The sequence below is a fragment of the Carcharodon carcharias genome, chromosome 13 (genome assembly GCF_017639515.1).
Source record: "Carcharodon carcharias isolate sCarCar2 chromosome 13, sCarCar2.pri, whole genome shotgun sequence".
NCBI lineage: Eukaryota > Metazoa > Chordata > Chondrichthyes > Lamniformes > Lamnidae > Carcharodon > Carcharodon carcharias.
This window is the reverse complement of record NC_054479.1, coordinates 126,754,087-126,770,261: the sequence shown is the minus strand read 5'-3', so window position 1 is coordinate 126,770,261 and position 16,175 is coordinate 126,754,087. Positions and strand designations below refer to the sequence as shown.

The following is a 16,175-nucleotide window of genomic DNA, read 5'->3' as shown; positions in this document are numbered from 1 at the left end:
GTTTAAGCTTTAGATGCAGATTTAAAAGAAAAATAAGAAGCTAAATGTTCTGTGTTTCTGCCCATAATAAACTAAGAGGGCAGATGCACAAAGTCAGCTTGTGCAAGTGAGTGTGTTTCACCCCTGAGGGCATGCTCCTGAATTTGATCTCTAATTTTTAGAATTCTTGATTCAGATGACATGAGAAGGTGAAATTGTCTCAGAGGGTTGTTAACTCATGGAATAAATTGTCATCTCATAGATGAATGTTGAGTCAGTTAATTAAACTGTGAGCTGTAGGAATGAAGAGGCCAGCCAAGCTTTCTGTACTGTCTCTTCCGAGGGAATGTTTCCTATATTTAAAGCAATATGCTAGAATAAAACCCAAAGCAAACTTAAGCGTTCGCCTTAGCTTATTGGGTGGCACTGAGTTAAAAGCTTGGGGGCTCACCTCCTGCAGTAGAAACTTGAGCACATCATATAAATTGGCACTTAAATGCAGTGAAAAAAAATGAAAATCGCCATAGTCCTGGGGGACCATAGGCTGCTCCCTCATTAGAGAGAGACGACTGATGTTGTGGTTAACCTGAGGGTCACCACACCTCAGTGGAGGCGTGAAGTTGAGAAGGTGGGGCTTTCATGGACGACCTCAGCCAGTACGGGAATTGAACCAACGCTGTTGGCGTCAGTCTGCATCACAAACCAGCCATCCAGCCAACCGAGTGCAGTACTCTGCTTTCAGATGAGACATTAAACTGAGGCCTCGTCTACCCTCTCAGCCAGATATAAAAGACCCCACAAGCAATATGAAGAAGAGCAGGGAAGTTCTCTCCTGGCCAACATTTATCCCTCAACCAGACTGATTTTGGTCATTTATTTCATTGATGTTTGTCAGACCTTGATGCATGTAAATTGGCTGCTACATTTCTTACAATACAAGAGTGCCTATGATTCAAATGTACTTAATTGACTTAAAAATGCATTGAGGTGCCCTGATGTTGTGAAAGGTGTAATAAATGCAAGTTCCTCTATTTTTCCTTCTTGCATTTTCATTTCTGGTCATGATTCATGTTTACAATGTCACTCTAAGTAGCACTTTTGTTGATTTTGGCTTCCAGCCTCTGTTTAACTGTTGCTCCTACTGAATTGGTGGTACAGCCTGCGAGTGGAGGTTGATGGAACATGGGATTGTAATTGCGCTTCAGGCCTGGCAATATTTGACTATCTGATTGGGATCACCATCTCCATTTGATAAGTTATTAGTTGGAAAGTTATAATTTACAAAAGCACAGAGACCAGTGTGGCCTTAACTTGAGGGAATAAATTGATTTGAAGCTCTTTGCACTTTAAGCTCTTCTTTTCATAGACCATATTAGTCCATTCTACTACCAGTCTACCCCACTCCATGAGCTTTGAGAGGAAATTGTGCATGAATATCCCTAAACTAGTGATGCAGGGTCTTTTAGATTCAGCCAAGAGGATAGTGAAGTCCTTGGTTTAATGTTTCACCTGAAAGGTGGCACCTCCAAAAGTGCAGCACTACCAATGTACTGCAACGGAGTGATATGCTAGTTGGGGAGAGAAAACATACAATTCTGTCCCAATGCTACCTATTAAATTGTAACAAATTCTCCTGGATGTGGAACTTTGAATCTTCCACTTAGCATTTGAAGTATAGCTAATCAGACTATGGATCCTTTTGAAGGACATTTAGATGAGTTGTGGATATCACCCACCATCTGAGGTGGATGAAGCTGCCTGAGCCAAGTTTATTTACTACATTCTTTTGCTATATTTTCAATTCATTTGCTTCAACATTTTAGCTTAATAGTGATGAGATTATGGTTACCCTGGTCTGTTAAATGAAATGCTTTACTATTAGTTTTCAAAAGTTTAAATGCTGTGTCCTATCCTCTGGTTTTGTTTTGCTACTGTCTCTTTACATATTCATTTAAATATAATGGACCACATATTTCAAACTAGCAGCATTGTGTTCTCTGCCTTTCAGCGTGACTAGAGTTTGTGGTGGGCATCCTGTAAATCTCTTCAGTTTATAACTTTAAGAAACGTAGTTGCTGATTCTTGAGCATTCTATTCCATGACATATGCATTTTTTTTCTAGAGACAGTGTGCCTATCTATAGCAAATGTTTTCTTTTTGCTGTGAGCATGAATGGAGACTATCAGGAGAAGCCTGAATTCTAATGTTGGGTGCTGTGAGTGTGAGAGTGCTTAGGTGTACTAATTCTAATTTTAGCTCGACTAAAGTTTATCCTTTTTCACACACGTTCTCTAAATAGTGCTCGCAGCCTAAGTCAGGTTACCACTTATAATGTTTTTGAGACTTTTGACTGCTTTGTAGGGTTTTGTAGTTTTAACTGTATTTTAGATGTAAATTCACACATTTGATTCTGCATTAATTCCCAAAAATACAGCAGTGCCTTTTTTAACTTGAAAGGAAAGGCTGGTTGCAATGCAACAAAGGACTTGGGTATTTTGAAGAATTTTCCTGAAAGAAAATGGTCCAGCCATCAAGGCTGTTACCCTAATATTAGTTTGAGACAATTGACAAGAAGTTCAGATATACTCCAGCACTTCATAATGTTATTCACACACTTATCGGAATGAGTTCCTAATTGACATAGCAGGAGTTTGGTTGGCTGAACAGGCTGTGAAAGGATGCTCTGATCCAAGTTGATATCTTTGATTGACAGCTCAAATGCCCATCCCCATCACTGGAATTTGAGTGAGGTGATTGGAGTTCAAGCCTTTGACTTAATATTAAGCTGATGATATCAGAATGTAGTATGGAGAGATTGAGAAAGGGGGTCAGACAAAGTGAACTGGGGGAATTTTTGTTTCAGTTTAGTGCTGACCAGCATGAAAATTACAGGTCAAGTAGATTTAGCTTCCTAATTAATGTAGTGTGATGTGCATAGTTATCTTTAATGTTGCTAGTGTGTTGTGAACCAAGTTAAAAGCTCATTGTAAACATTACTGTTTGATCACCCGTTATATACAAAATAAATTGGTTGGCCTGCTTTCATTGGCTTTGTCTGACTAGCCTGGTCATCGTTCTGCCATTCAGAAGATAAAATTGCTCGTAGTTACATGTGAGATTATAGCCCACTGTTCATGTGATGAAGCAATTTCATTTCGGCCTTTGGACCATGCCATCTATCATCTGATTTGAGTAGTGAAAGTAAACTCCTGATTGTAAGGGATGCAAGCCTTGCCTGTAGAGAAGACTAGTGGTGCTAAACCTGAGAAGAATGTCTTGTGCACATCCCTGCTTGAAAATGTCATTTTATGTTTCTCAATTTAAAAAGATTGGGGGTGGGGTCATGTTTCGCTTTAATCTTTCCTGCGGGGTGAATGCAGTCTCTGCCTATTCTGGAATCTTTGTAGCAGTTTTTATGCATTTCAATTAACTTTAACCAAAATAAAATCTGTGACTTTTTCAGAATGACTGTTTTCTTCAATTGAGTGGCATTTGGTTATTAGAATACTTGCCAATTGCTGCCACTGTTATAGAGTCCTAATCAGAGCTGGTGACTAAAATATTGCTAAGGGTTTTCTTTGTCATGAAACTTCCAGTTTTTCTTGTGTCTCGTGGCAAAAAGAAAAAAACATTCCTTTTTTTTTCCCCAGTGCATGTAATGTTTGAGATCCCTATATGTCAACCCTAGTAGCAAGCCTAGCGGGTTTTAATTGGACATAAACACTAGTCTGTTCATGGAAGGCTAGGAATTGTTGGGGATCTCCGAATTGTTTTGGCTCTGCATGAAGGAAATGTTGGTTGTAAAATGATGTACAGTTTTCATAATTGGAGTTGTTCAAACAATTTGCTCTGCTTTTATGCATAGTGAAAAATATGTCTTTTGCCTATTTGTGGCCCTTAGGACAACAGACTGTTCTTTCAGATCATAAGCAGTGTCAATTAACTTTGCCAATACCAACTGTGCCAATGCAAATCCTGTTAAAATGGTAAAATTCCAATTAAATGGAGGCAGCAGGGAGTAGAGTTCGATAATGAAGGTGATTAAGCGGGTTTTTGTATGAATGCTCGAGTGAAGCAGCTTGATTTTTCTTTTCTAATTGTACCTCACTAATGAGGTTCTAATAACTCTTAGGCTCTAATAATATTGCTAATAAATAAGTCTATTAACGTTGTAATGTATATACAATCAGTGGTGCAAAGCCAAGCTGCTCACTGCCTTGCTTGGTGGTTTGGCTTAATCAACATAAAATTAAACCGGAACAAGATTCCCTTTTTTAATAAACAGGAAGTCAGTTGGTGATTAAAGTTTGTTTGAAAACTTAAACTGCTTTTGTGTTGATATAGTTTCAATTGAGATTCTGGGAGACCAGCCTTCTGCATCTTTTTCCTGCCATTTGTTCTTCTAAATTTGGTTTTCTTATCTCAATGCTAGACTCTGCTTTTGCACTGGTTCACCAGTACACTGGCATTAGGGAGCTGGATTTATAATCTAAATGCTGGAACCGGCTCACAGATGCAAGTTGTCTGTAATCTTAACTAATACAAAAGCACTAGGGGAAGTGGTATTGTCATTGGGTAATTATCCAGGGAAATGCTCTGAGGACCTGGGATCGAATCCCACCACAGCAGATAATGGAATTTTAATTCCATAAATAACTGGAATTAAAAGTCTAGTGATGGACCATGAAACCATTGTCGATTGTCATAAAAACCCATCTGGTTCACTAATGTCATTTAGTGAATGCTCCTTCCTTTAGGGAAGGAAATCTGTCCTTACTTGGCCTGGCTTACATGTGACTCCAGACCCACAGCAATGTGGTTGACTCTTTAAAAAATGCCCTCTGAACAATGGCAATTAGGGATGGGCAATAAATGCTGGCCTACCCAGCGACGCCCACACCCCACAAACGAATAAAAAAAGCTTTTATGTGATGCCTTGTTGGAGAGAGAGAACTTCTGCTGAAGATAGGAAGTGCAACTGTGACATATTTGAGTGTGCTTCTGAAGGGCACTCTTGCATAATTTACCCCCAGCTTAAAATTCTGTGGGCTTGTGTCTCTGTTCCCGAGAGGCTGGTGACCTGTTTGAGCCTTTCGGTGGCAGCCCCTTGAGTTGCTTGTTCCAGAGTACATCAGAGCTGTGTGGACTAAAGCTTCGGATTTCTTTTTGAAAAGTGTTCCTCCTAATCCTGTACACAGCCTCTGCATGCCATCTTACTGATGACCTGCCTGCTGCTTGAACTTGTCTGCAGTTTAAAGCCTGCAGCTGTCCATTTCTGATGGCATCCATACTAGGCATTCTGCAATGCCTCAGTGCATGATCTAGCATAGGTGTGGGCAGTTTCATTTTTGCTCCTGTATTTTTCATCAATTGTACATTCTCAAGTGATTGGGGCAGGCTCTGTCATTCAGTCATAACTGCTGCCATAAAGAGAGAGAGGGATTGGAAGTGATGGTAGGGGGAAAGAGGGTAATTAGTTAGGCTGTAAAAGCCATCTCCTGCAGGGCTTGTATGCCCTGTACAGTAATTCAGCTGCATTTTCTCTTCCATTGGCAAAGCTAATTTCATGTAAACAGTGAAATTATTTTTTTCCAACAGCATAGAAACTGCATTTTGCAAAGACAGTACACCTTGATATACCTGATCCTCCAGAAAAATACACGTTCTTACAGCATTTTGATATGCTGCCTCTCCCCTCTTTCTATTGCACAGTTCCTGCTATATTATATGTTAAAACCATACTGTAAAGAGAAATTGCTGACATTGAAATAGCCTCCAGGTCTGTTTATTAAACATTCCAATTTTGCTGACAATTTTTGATGTCTACTGCAGAACTGAATTGAAATATTGCTTTATAATTTAGTCAGCATCTATAATGCGTATCTCTCCTTAGAGCTCTTTTCAAATTTTACACTGGAACCCTAATTAACATTATTGAACAATTGAACTCCTCCTTTTCTTGAAGTGAAAATTGTGCACGAGAGTGTACACATGTCCCCAAAGTGTTATTGAAATTTTAGTTGGTATATGGTTGCAGAATGAAGCTTCTAAATGGGAATCCACAGGGGGAGGAGTAGGGGAAAAGAAACCTGTCTGTTTAAATGAGGGTTGTTTAATGTAATAAAGCTTGGGAAGCTTGGACCCAGAGGTACTGCCCAAAACTGAAATCTGTCCTGAGAGACAAAGTCAACCCCTGCAGCCTCATCTTTTCCTCCCCATCATTCTGCAGTGTATTAAAACACTAGGTATGAAGATATAAACAGGTTATTTTTGCTGCTGGGGGCAGAAGCTTCAGATTGACATTGTATGTATGATCCATTTGGAATCTGACACTGTATGACATCATTAGTACCTTGCTAGAGTTTTTTGATCCTGTTTTTGGTTGGTGAAGAGTATGCTAAGGAGGTGATGAGGGTTTGCCTGATGGCAGATCACCTGTGCGTTCTGGCAAAAACTTCAGTGTAGGTTACTTGTAACTAGGTCTTCATTCTCTCTAAGGTAAAAGGAAGGTGACTTACCTGATATGCCATTTTCTTTCGCCATCTGTTTTCTCCTGACTACCTGCTGTCGGTGAAGGTTGTGTGTTGATCCGACACATTCCCCTCCCCCTGCTACACACCACCACTGTCCTATTGGGTGGATTTTTTGGAGGACGTGACGGTGGAGGAAGGTCATAGCGAATGTGCGCTCTGTGAATAGACGGCTTTCAGTGAAAAATCACTCCATCATAGATGTCACATTCACCGTGTAATAATTAATCATCCAGCAAGTAAGGAGACGAACAGCTTCTTCTGAGCCCCTGGAACAAAGTTGTACTTGAATGTTAGACTGGTAGAGTGAGGACGTAATCAAAAGGATTGCAAGCTGCTCCAGGTTTTGTACACAAATAACTTAATAACAGTCATTATTTCTGACTTTACCCATTTGCAGCTTTTAGCAAAATGTCAGGCAGAATTGCTGTAAATTGTTTGCACAAATATTTGGCACTTAATAAATAATCTAATTCATGGTTCTCTTTGAACTTGTTTTTTGTATGCCAACTACTTGGAATGTTCTGTAGCCTCAAAAATAACCATCTTAAGCTATTTTAGCTCTTTCCCTGTTAAATGCATACAGAAAATGGAGTTCACTAAATTTTCGGAGCTTTGTGGGGGATATTGTTGGGAATTGGAGCTCTGTATTTCAGGCACCCAGGGATCATGTAGAGCACAGCCAGAGTTAAAGAAAAGCTTGCAGCATTCTGTCCTAGAAATGTGCCTCGGCCCTAACCTCACAAGAACCCCTGTTGCATTGGTGTAATGTTTGTTGCAGCCTTGACCTTTGAGTAAGATTGCCAAATAGTGTCATGTTAACTAAATTTGTACTGGAGGCATACTCACTAGGAACAACGTTGAAACTGGCCAAGACAAAAACAGAAACAGAATTACCTGGAAAAACTCAGCAGGTCTGGCAGCATCGGCGGAGAAGAGCACAGTTGACGTTTCGAGTCCTCATGACCCTTCAACAGAACTAAGTAAAAATGGGAAAGGGGTGAAATATAAGCTGGGGGGTGGGGGGATGTTGTTGGGACAAGAAGCCAGTAATAGGTGGAGGTAACCAAAAGATGTCACAGACAAAAATTTCTGTTTTTGTTTTGGATTTCCAGCATCCACAGTTCTTTGCTTTTATTTTTGAAACTCGCCAAGTTCATTTCACGTTGTACCTTTATCGGAAACAGATAAAAGAAATATCAGCCTGGGTTGAATTTGAACATGGGAACTCGGAGGTGAAAAGCCAATATATAACCCAATGCATTTCCAGTTCCCTCTGTTCTTCCCCCACTATGTTGCCATTTTACCTGTTGGGCTGGTTGGACCATTGTCAGTTCTCTGCAAATCCCACTCCCCACCCTATTCCAATTCCCTTTTGACAGCCACGATTGAATCTGCTTCCGCCATCTTTTCAGGTCGTGCATACCAGATTGTAATCACATGTTGAGTTTAAAAAAAAAAAGATTTTTCTCATTTTCTTTGGTTCTTTTCCCAACCACTTTAATTCTGTCCTCTAGTTCCTGACCCTTCTGCTGATAGAGGAACAGTTTTCTGTCTGGACCCTTCATGAGTTCGAACAAGTTTATCAAATCTGCTCTCAACCTCTTTTCTAAGGAGGACATACTCTTAACCTGCCCATAAAATAGCACCTATGCTGAAATTAAAATGGTCCTTGATTAATGAGGTTGGTTAGAAAGAATTTCACTTAGATTCCCTTCTGTTGAGAGAATCGTCTTCAAGAACTTTGTTGAATTAAAGCATTAGCAGCCAATGTGAGTTCCAACTCTTATCTGATCTAACATAAATTTTCCTGATTTTATAAGCCAGGTGGCAGAGGAGCCAGAATTTATGCAAATCTTGCAATTTACTGTTAATTCCCAGAAGAAGCCATCAGCATTCTACCATTACATGAGGTGATGGATATGTAGCAAAATCCATTGGCGATGCAATAGTTTCACATGGTGCACATTTGCTGATGGCTGAAATCCGTGAGAACCACAAGTATTGCATGCAAGGCGGTTATCAGGTAGTGTTGTCGGTGATGTACTTGGCATTGATGCCTCTGTCAAGCTGCTTGAGCCACTGATCGTCATGCTGGTGCCACCGGCCCATGGGTAATGCCATTTCTCTCTGTTGTTGACTGGTGTCACCCACGTGTGAAAATCTGTGTTTGGGCCCTTCATGCCATGCTTGCAAGCATCCTTGAAGCAGAGCTTTGGTAGCTACTGGCTGTCACATTTGTGATTTTGATCTTCCATGATAAGCCGAGAAAGTGCCGCAGGCATCAGAGATGAAAATTCTTGAGCTTCCTTTCTTGGTAGCTGTAAATCATCCATAATTCACAGCAGTACATCAAGGTGCTGTAAACACAGGCCTCATAAATCAGCATCTTGCTCCTGAGGGTCAGTTTGTTTTCTCACATACTTTTCGTGAGTGGCCAAAGGTGATAGCTGCTTTTTCTGTGTATGTTGGGTTCTGCATCAAGAGTCAGATTGTCTGTCACCCCAGGCCCAAAGTAGCAGAATTTGCTAACCGCTTCCAGTGGAGTGATGTTTAGTATGATTAAGGGTGAAGATGTAACACCCTGTTCCACATAGCAAGGGAGAGCAGGTTACAACCATGGGAAAGACAATCCATGAGTCTTTCTAGTTGAGTTTCTGTGTGGGTGACCAGCATGGTATCATCAGCGTAGAGGAGTTCACTGATCAAGACGTGCTGTGGCTTTTGTCTAAAATTTTAATCTGAACAGATTGTAGAACTTGCTGTCTGATTTAGCATGCAGGTATTCTTCCATATCTGCAGGGAAGGTAAAGGTCAGGACCACGGAGAAGAAAATACCAAACAAAGTTCGGGCTAGGACATAACCCGGCTTCACTCCATTCTTCTTCACCTTGAAACTGTTTCAAATGGAATAGTCAAACGGCACAGTACCATGCATTTTGTCATGAAAAGAATAATGAGACTAAGGAGCTACGGTAGGCAGCCAATTTTATCTAAAACTCTGCCATGCTGATGGTGTTGAATGCTTTTATGAGATCTGCTCAGTAACCCCGGTGTCTGATTCAGTAAGGTTGTGCTGTAACACCTTGCACTAAGATGTCACAGTGTTGATAATGGCACAGACCAGACATGTGAGCAAGTGGTTTTCTGACAAGTCTTATTTACATGTGTCAGTTGCACCAAAGCACGAGAACAGAATGGTGAGCGTAGGTCGCTACCTCTGACCTGAGCACAAGAAGAGGTGAAACACCTACGATTTGTTATATCAAAAATGATCCAATCCTGGCCTTACCAACATTTCATCTCACTTATTTGCTTCCATTCCTTGGTATAAAAACTTAATCTTTATCATGGAGTTCAGTTTTAAAAGCTACATAATTCAAATTACTATATTACAGCACTTGGATGGGAGGTTGCACTTGTATCTAACTGGAGTTCGATACGTCGTGAAATCTGCTTTATGAAGGATTTTTCTTTCTATCCTTATGTATGATGCTTTGTGAGGCTGGCTTTCTTTTCCTGTCATGGTCCTGAAATGTTAATTGCACCATTGGAGGAATAAAAAAAAATATTTAAGGCCAGGATTTCTCTAGTGAAGCTAAGAGGATCCCCATTGTAGCACCTTGCAGAAGTATGATATTCTGCATCTACGTTAGCCATAATGGAACAAACAGTACCTGTTCACCTCTTAAGGGCATCTGCACCTAGACTCAAGAAGTGAGGATAAGATTAGGCTTGGCTCAAATAGCTTGCTGACAAATATGAAGAATGACCAAAACAAAAACAGAATTACCTGGAAAAACTCAGCAGGTCTGGCAGCATCGGCAGAGAAGAAAAGAGTTGACGTTTCGAGTCCTCATGACCCTTCGACAGAACTTGCGTGAAAGTTCACGCAAGTTCTGTCGAAGGGTCATGAGGACTCGAAACGTCAACTCTTTTCTTCTCCGCCGATGCTGCCAGACCTGCTGAGTTTTTCCAGGTAATTCTGTTTTTGTTTTGGATTTCCAGCATCCGCAGTTTTTTTGTTTTTATGAAGAATGACCACCTGGGTGAAGTAGCAGAGTGACCCTAACTCAACATGGAGCTGCCAAATTGAGTGATAAGAGATATTATGACACATTTTTGTATCCATTTTGCTCAGGGCTTGCTACCAGATCAATTTAGAAGAAAGTGTCATGGTAATTCAGCTTGGAGACTATAGTGATTAGAGATGATATTTTTATTAAGGATAGGTGACTCTGATTTTTTTTTTTGGAACTAATCTTCATGTCCTATTCCTTTCTTTACTTCATAGAGTAGCATGGGGAATTTTCTTAGGTCTTTGGACTCCTGAGCTGACCATAAATCTAGGAGTTGATTCCTCTTCAAAGTTGTTACCTGGTCAAGCTCATGGCTTGTACAGATATGATAACATCCCTGGTAGTGTATCTGTGATGTCCAAGTAAAACTACAGACATTGCTATAGACCAAAGGATCTGAACATTTTGTTTGTTCGTGTTAGTGTTACTCTGAAAGCATACCGAGTGCTCCTGAATGGTTGGGTTCAAAACATCTTTTCAAAGCATCTGACCAGAGTGTGCTTGTTGGGCCAGTGCAGAGGGAACGTCATTTGTTAGAGCTGACCTGCAAATACTTGATCAACGAGCATAGCACTGACATCCTTTTCAACATTAAAGAAAGAATGTCAAAATTAGCATTTTGAATGTGCTGCAAAGAAAGACTTGCTTTCATATAGTGCCTTTCACAACCACAGGATGTCTCAATGTGCTTCACAACCAACGAAGGAAGTATATTTTCAAAGCAAACACATGATTATCAATTTTTTGTGTTGATAACAGTTGTGCAGTTGATGTTTTGTTTTAAAACATGATTTTCTCACAAGTAGCGTGACAACAGTGTGAAATCTTCACGTTGTGCAAAGCTGCATTGCTGGCCGGAAACCAGGTCTAGCTGAAATTTACTTAGCCTACCCACCTATGAAATTAACAGCCCAGGTTGGTTAGCAGAAATAATACCCTGCTTGGAGCATCAAACTCAGATTGTTGGTGGAATTATGTTGCTAACTGATGTCAGTTAAAACATATGCCTCTTTGTTATATTTTTATGTTGAATGGGTTTGTAACTGTTAAAATAGATTTAGAGATGCTTTTCAAGGTTGGTTTATTGGTGCTATGTTTAAAAGGAGGGAAGGCAGCATTGTGCTGGATTTTCAAATCAATGAGGTGATTTCTATAATAAAAACAAATTATAAGTGCACAGCACGTTGAGACATCATTTGTAAGAGAAGAATAAGTATGCTGTTTCGAAATGTTGATGGTTATAGTCATTAATTTTATTCCATGTTTTTAGGCAGAACTCATTTTCCCCTTCAGGTGCCAACCAGCTGGTTGTGTATTGTCTATTTTAATTGAGTATTTAGTTTTTGGAGAGCGATTGGATTGGAGAACCTTTAGATTTTTAAAACCTCTGTCCTTAAATGGCTTATTCTTGTTACTTTATCTCCTTTCTTGCCTGATTACTTGTTCCTACTTAGTTCTATCAAGCAGGACTGTAAAAGGAAAATGGAGCTGATATGCCATATTAATGCTGCTATAGTGTCGTTATAGTGGAAACTATGATAGTGTTGGAGGGGACTTTTAAATCACAATCACAACACAAGAGGTGCCCATTACACTCATGTTGCTAGTGTTAACACTAGTTCTTCACCTCAAGCAATGTAATCATACAATTTCCATATCCTATTTCTTTTTGCTTATTCAGTTCCTTTTTACATGAGTAATCTTTGCTTCAGCAGCTACTTGTGTTAAAGCATTCTATATCCTAGTGACCCTCTGAGGAAGAAGAAAATCGTTCACTTTAGTTCTGCTAGTTATCTTCAGTCAATGTCTTTGTTACTGATTGCCAAATATTAAATGCAGACCCTTACAGTTTACACTCAAATCTTTCATAATTTTCTTTGTTAGTGACCTCCACCTAACTCCATTCTATCCTGTTCTCCTGCATTCTTTCTCACAGCTTTACTCAAACTTTTCAACAAACTTTGATGTAATTCCTTTTGTGCCTATTTCCAAAATAGTTAGATAACTAGAAAATAAATATTTCCAGGGTTAGAAGTCATGCTGCATCTACACACAGCTCTGGTTGGACCACACCTGAAGTATTGTGAGCAGTCTGGGTACCATACCTCAGGAAGGATATATTGGCCTCAGAGGGAGTGCAGCATTACCAAAATTATACCTGGGCTCAAAGGGTTAAATTATGAGGTGAGATTTTAGAGACCAGGGTGGTATTTCCTGGAATTTAGAAGGTTAAAAGATTATTTGATTTTTTTCATGGTATTAAGGGGAACAGATAGGGTAGATAGAACATAACTATTTCTGCTGATTAGGGTAGATAGAACAAAACTATTTCCACTGATTAGGGAATCTAGGCCTAGGGGGCATGGTCTAAATATTAGAGGAGTGAAATTGGGAAACATCCCACACACAAGGGATGGTAGAAGTTTGGAATATGGAGCAAAGGTAGGTATATGGAGTTACGTCACAAATCAGCCATGATCTCATTGAATGGAGGAACAAGCTTAAGGGACTAAATGGCTTACTCCTATTCCTATGTTCAAGCACAGATCCCTGGGACATGACACTACCCATATCTCGTCAATCTGAATAATATCCAATTACCCCAATGCTTGCTTTCTAACCGTTAGTTACCACTCTATTGACTACTTTATGCCTTTTGTTAATGCCTTCAAAGTTTATGGATGCAACATTTGCATTCCATTTCACCATACGCTGAGATTCCCTTAGAATAAAATACAAATGTTAGTCGAGCACTGCCTGCAACGTACAAGTCTATGTTATCCAACTCTGATTTAGCATATGCTTAAATCAAGTGTCAATCTTCACTCAGCACTGTGCCTCCAAGTCAGAACGTTGCTCAAAGCCACACATCAGGCACATTAACGCATCATTTAAGCTGACAATTCAGTGCAGTTGTGAGGGAATGCTGCACCATCTTGGTATTATGTAGTATGCAGAAGTACTTGGTATTATGTGTTATGCAGAAGTACTTCATTGGCTCTGAAGTGCTTTGTGATGCCTGGAGATCATGAAAGGTGCACAATAAATACGTGCATTTCCTTTTTTAAAAAATGGATGTAATATGTTGCTTTTTTAAAACTCTTTAGCATTACTCCCCTTTCAAATTTTGTAAAATTATAGTTAGTGCCTCTGCTATTTCCTTCGCAAACTACTTTTAAGTATTTTGTGTTGGGTACTGTATAGACCTGATGGTTTTTCAACTTCTGGTACCAATAACTTTATAGGTGTGTTTCAGTTAATCTCCAGTGGTTCTTCCACATTCTCCTCAGCTACTCCTATAGTTCTGTTTTCTGTGGACCACTGAAGCAAAATGCTGATTGTGCATTTCCCTCCATCTCAAAAACTAGATGGTGCTTGATTTGGAAAAAAAACTATCATTTGTGTTTATGACAGTATTTACTATTTGCCCTCATGTTGACTGTTGACCTTCTTCATAGCCCCCTTTAACATTCTTAATCTCCCTTTTTGCTTCCTTACTATATACCTTGTTTATATTTCATATGTGCTATGCCATGATCTCCCTTTCTATAAAAGGATGTTGCTCATGAAAGTTTCCTACTTGTGCTGAAAGAAGAGTAGAGAAAACAGATATCATTTGGCCATTGGCATAGCATATCAATTTAGTTTTATTGGTGTATCTGACTCAAATAGTGATTTTCAATAATAAAACTCAGTCCCAGTGCAGACCAAATAATCACTACTTGCTACATCTGTGTTGAATAACAATAATTTTAATGCATTTGAGAGGTCATATTTTTAAGTAATGAGATCCTAAGAGTCAAAGTTCATTAAACTTCTGTAGTCTACAATTTTGATCTGACGAGAAGAACTATTTTATGCCATTTCGTTATACAGTTCCTATTGATGAGATTGTTCAAATAGCTACCCATCTGCTCTTCAGTTATCCTTCAATGATTTAACTAGGTTTTTCTTTGCTTTCGTTTTATCCTTAGGATCGAAGGAAACTGCGACCTCTCTATGACATTCCTTACATGTTTGAGGCCCGAGAATTTCTACGGAAGAAGTTGATTGGCAAAAAGGTAAGCCCAGAAAAGATTCCTCTCAATCGATAACTAACCGTTGAAATGTATTTTGCGCCGGGCATTTATAATACTGATATAGCCACATGAACGATATAGTGGGCTATGTCCAGAACCTCCTTTTCAAAGCATTCTTTGGGATGTTATTCTCTTCCAACCGCTACCCACCACCATGGATTTAATTAATTTGCCAATACCCAGGCTCAGGAAGAGCAGTAGCCCATGAAGCAAAATACGAGTGAATGCTACATAAATTGTTTCTCGCCTTCTTTTGCACCCCCCTTATAATGCATCTCTTTATTGTGACTCTTGATGAATGATTCTCTAGGTGTCAGGCATCATCCTCTGGTGCTTAACCAATGTGATTATTCTTCACATGTAAGTCTGGGTTATGGATTCTTAGCCAGGCATGTACAGTTGCTCCAAATTAATATGCCATCTAATTAATATATGGTATTATACTGTTTCTCAAAATGTGAACTGTATGGTGTTGCACAGATATTCAGTATTTTTGTATTCTGGCTGCAACTAAGGTGACAGTACTGTGGCTAGATTATGTTGTGTAATTTATTGAATCATGGCTTTTTAAAATGCACTCTGAAATTTTGTGGAATACTTCAACAAGAACTTCATTTATATACCACCCTTAATTTGCAAAAAGTGTCTCATGGTACCTTGCAGAGATTTAAGGAAAAGATGATCGTAGAATTGGAGGGGATTTAGGAGATGATCTGGAGCTTGGTCAAGTTGTATCTTAACAGGAGTTGGACGAGGTGTTGAGAGTGCAATTTCGGGAGGCAAATTTTTGTGTGTGTGCCCTGAAGACAGGGAAACCGATGCCAGAGTGGGGGTTCGGTGCTCAGGAAGCCAGAGGAACAGAAAATTCTGTGGGTTGTAGGGTAGGAAGAAAATACAAAGATAAGAATTAGGAAGGAGCATAGGAATAGTAGTGGGCCAGTCAGTCCTTTGAGCCTTTTCACCATGAAGGGATTTTAACATAAAAATGAGAAGAAGCTAAACAGATGATTAAAACCTTAGCGACAAAGAAGTCAAGGCAAAGGTGCACAGCTCAGGATTTAGGATTGTCATTCCAGCTCCCATGGTCTTGGATGGATGATTAATTGCCTTTGCAGGTGAAGAAATATAGTATCTTAAGAAATTCCTGTGGCTAGAAGTTAATAATCTTCATTGGCAAACTTCTTTTTCCCTGATGGGCTGTTTGAGTGTATTTTGTGGCGCTGTTTGGGCCATGTTCAAAGTTTTAATTTTTGTTTGCAGTTTCTCGTGTAGAGGATACTAACAGTTCTTGTGTTCAGGTTTAGCATGTTTCCATCAGTGAGACAACAGCACAAAGGGCAGCCATGGGCTCATAAAATTCAATTATATTAAACAAGTGAGTTAGAAATCTAACTTGAATAGAATCATCTGGGAGCTTTGAGTTTTATTGTCAAGGTTCAAGAGCTGTATATGACTCATGGACTACAGTTCAGCCACCCCTGCCCTGGATAATGAAGCAACAGACTTCT

General features: G+C 39.6%; 1 protein-coding gene across 1 annotated transcript in view; it reads left to right on the top strand.

Moving 5' to 3' along the window:
* Positions 1 to 16,175, top strand: part of snd1 (staphylococcal nuclease and tudor domain containing 1) — a 946,160-nt gene that overhangs the window by 123,303 nt on the left and 806,682 nt on the right. Inside the window, exon 11 of the mRNA XM_041202041.1 lies at positions 14,563 to 14,649. Within this exon, the coding sequence (XP_041057975.1) occupies positions 14,563 to 14,649 (87 nt within the window). The remainder of the gene's footprint in view (positions 1 to 14,562; positions 14,650 to 16,175) is intronic.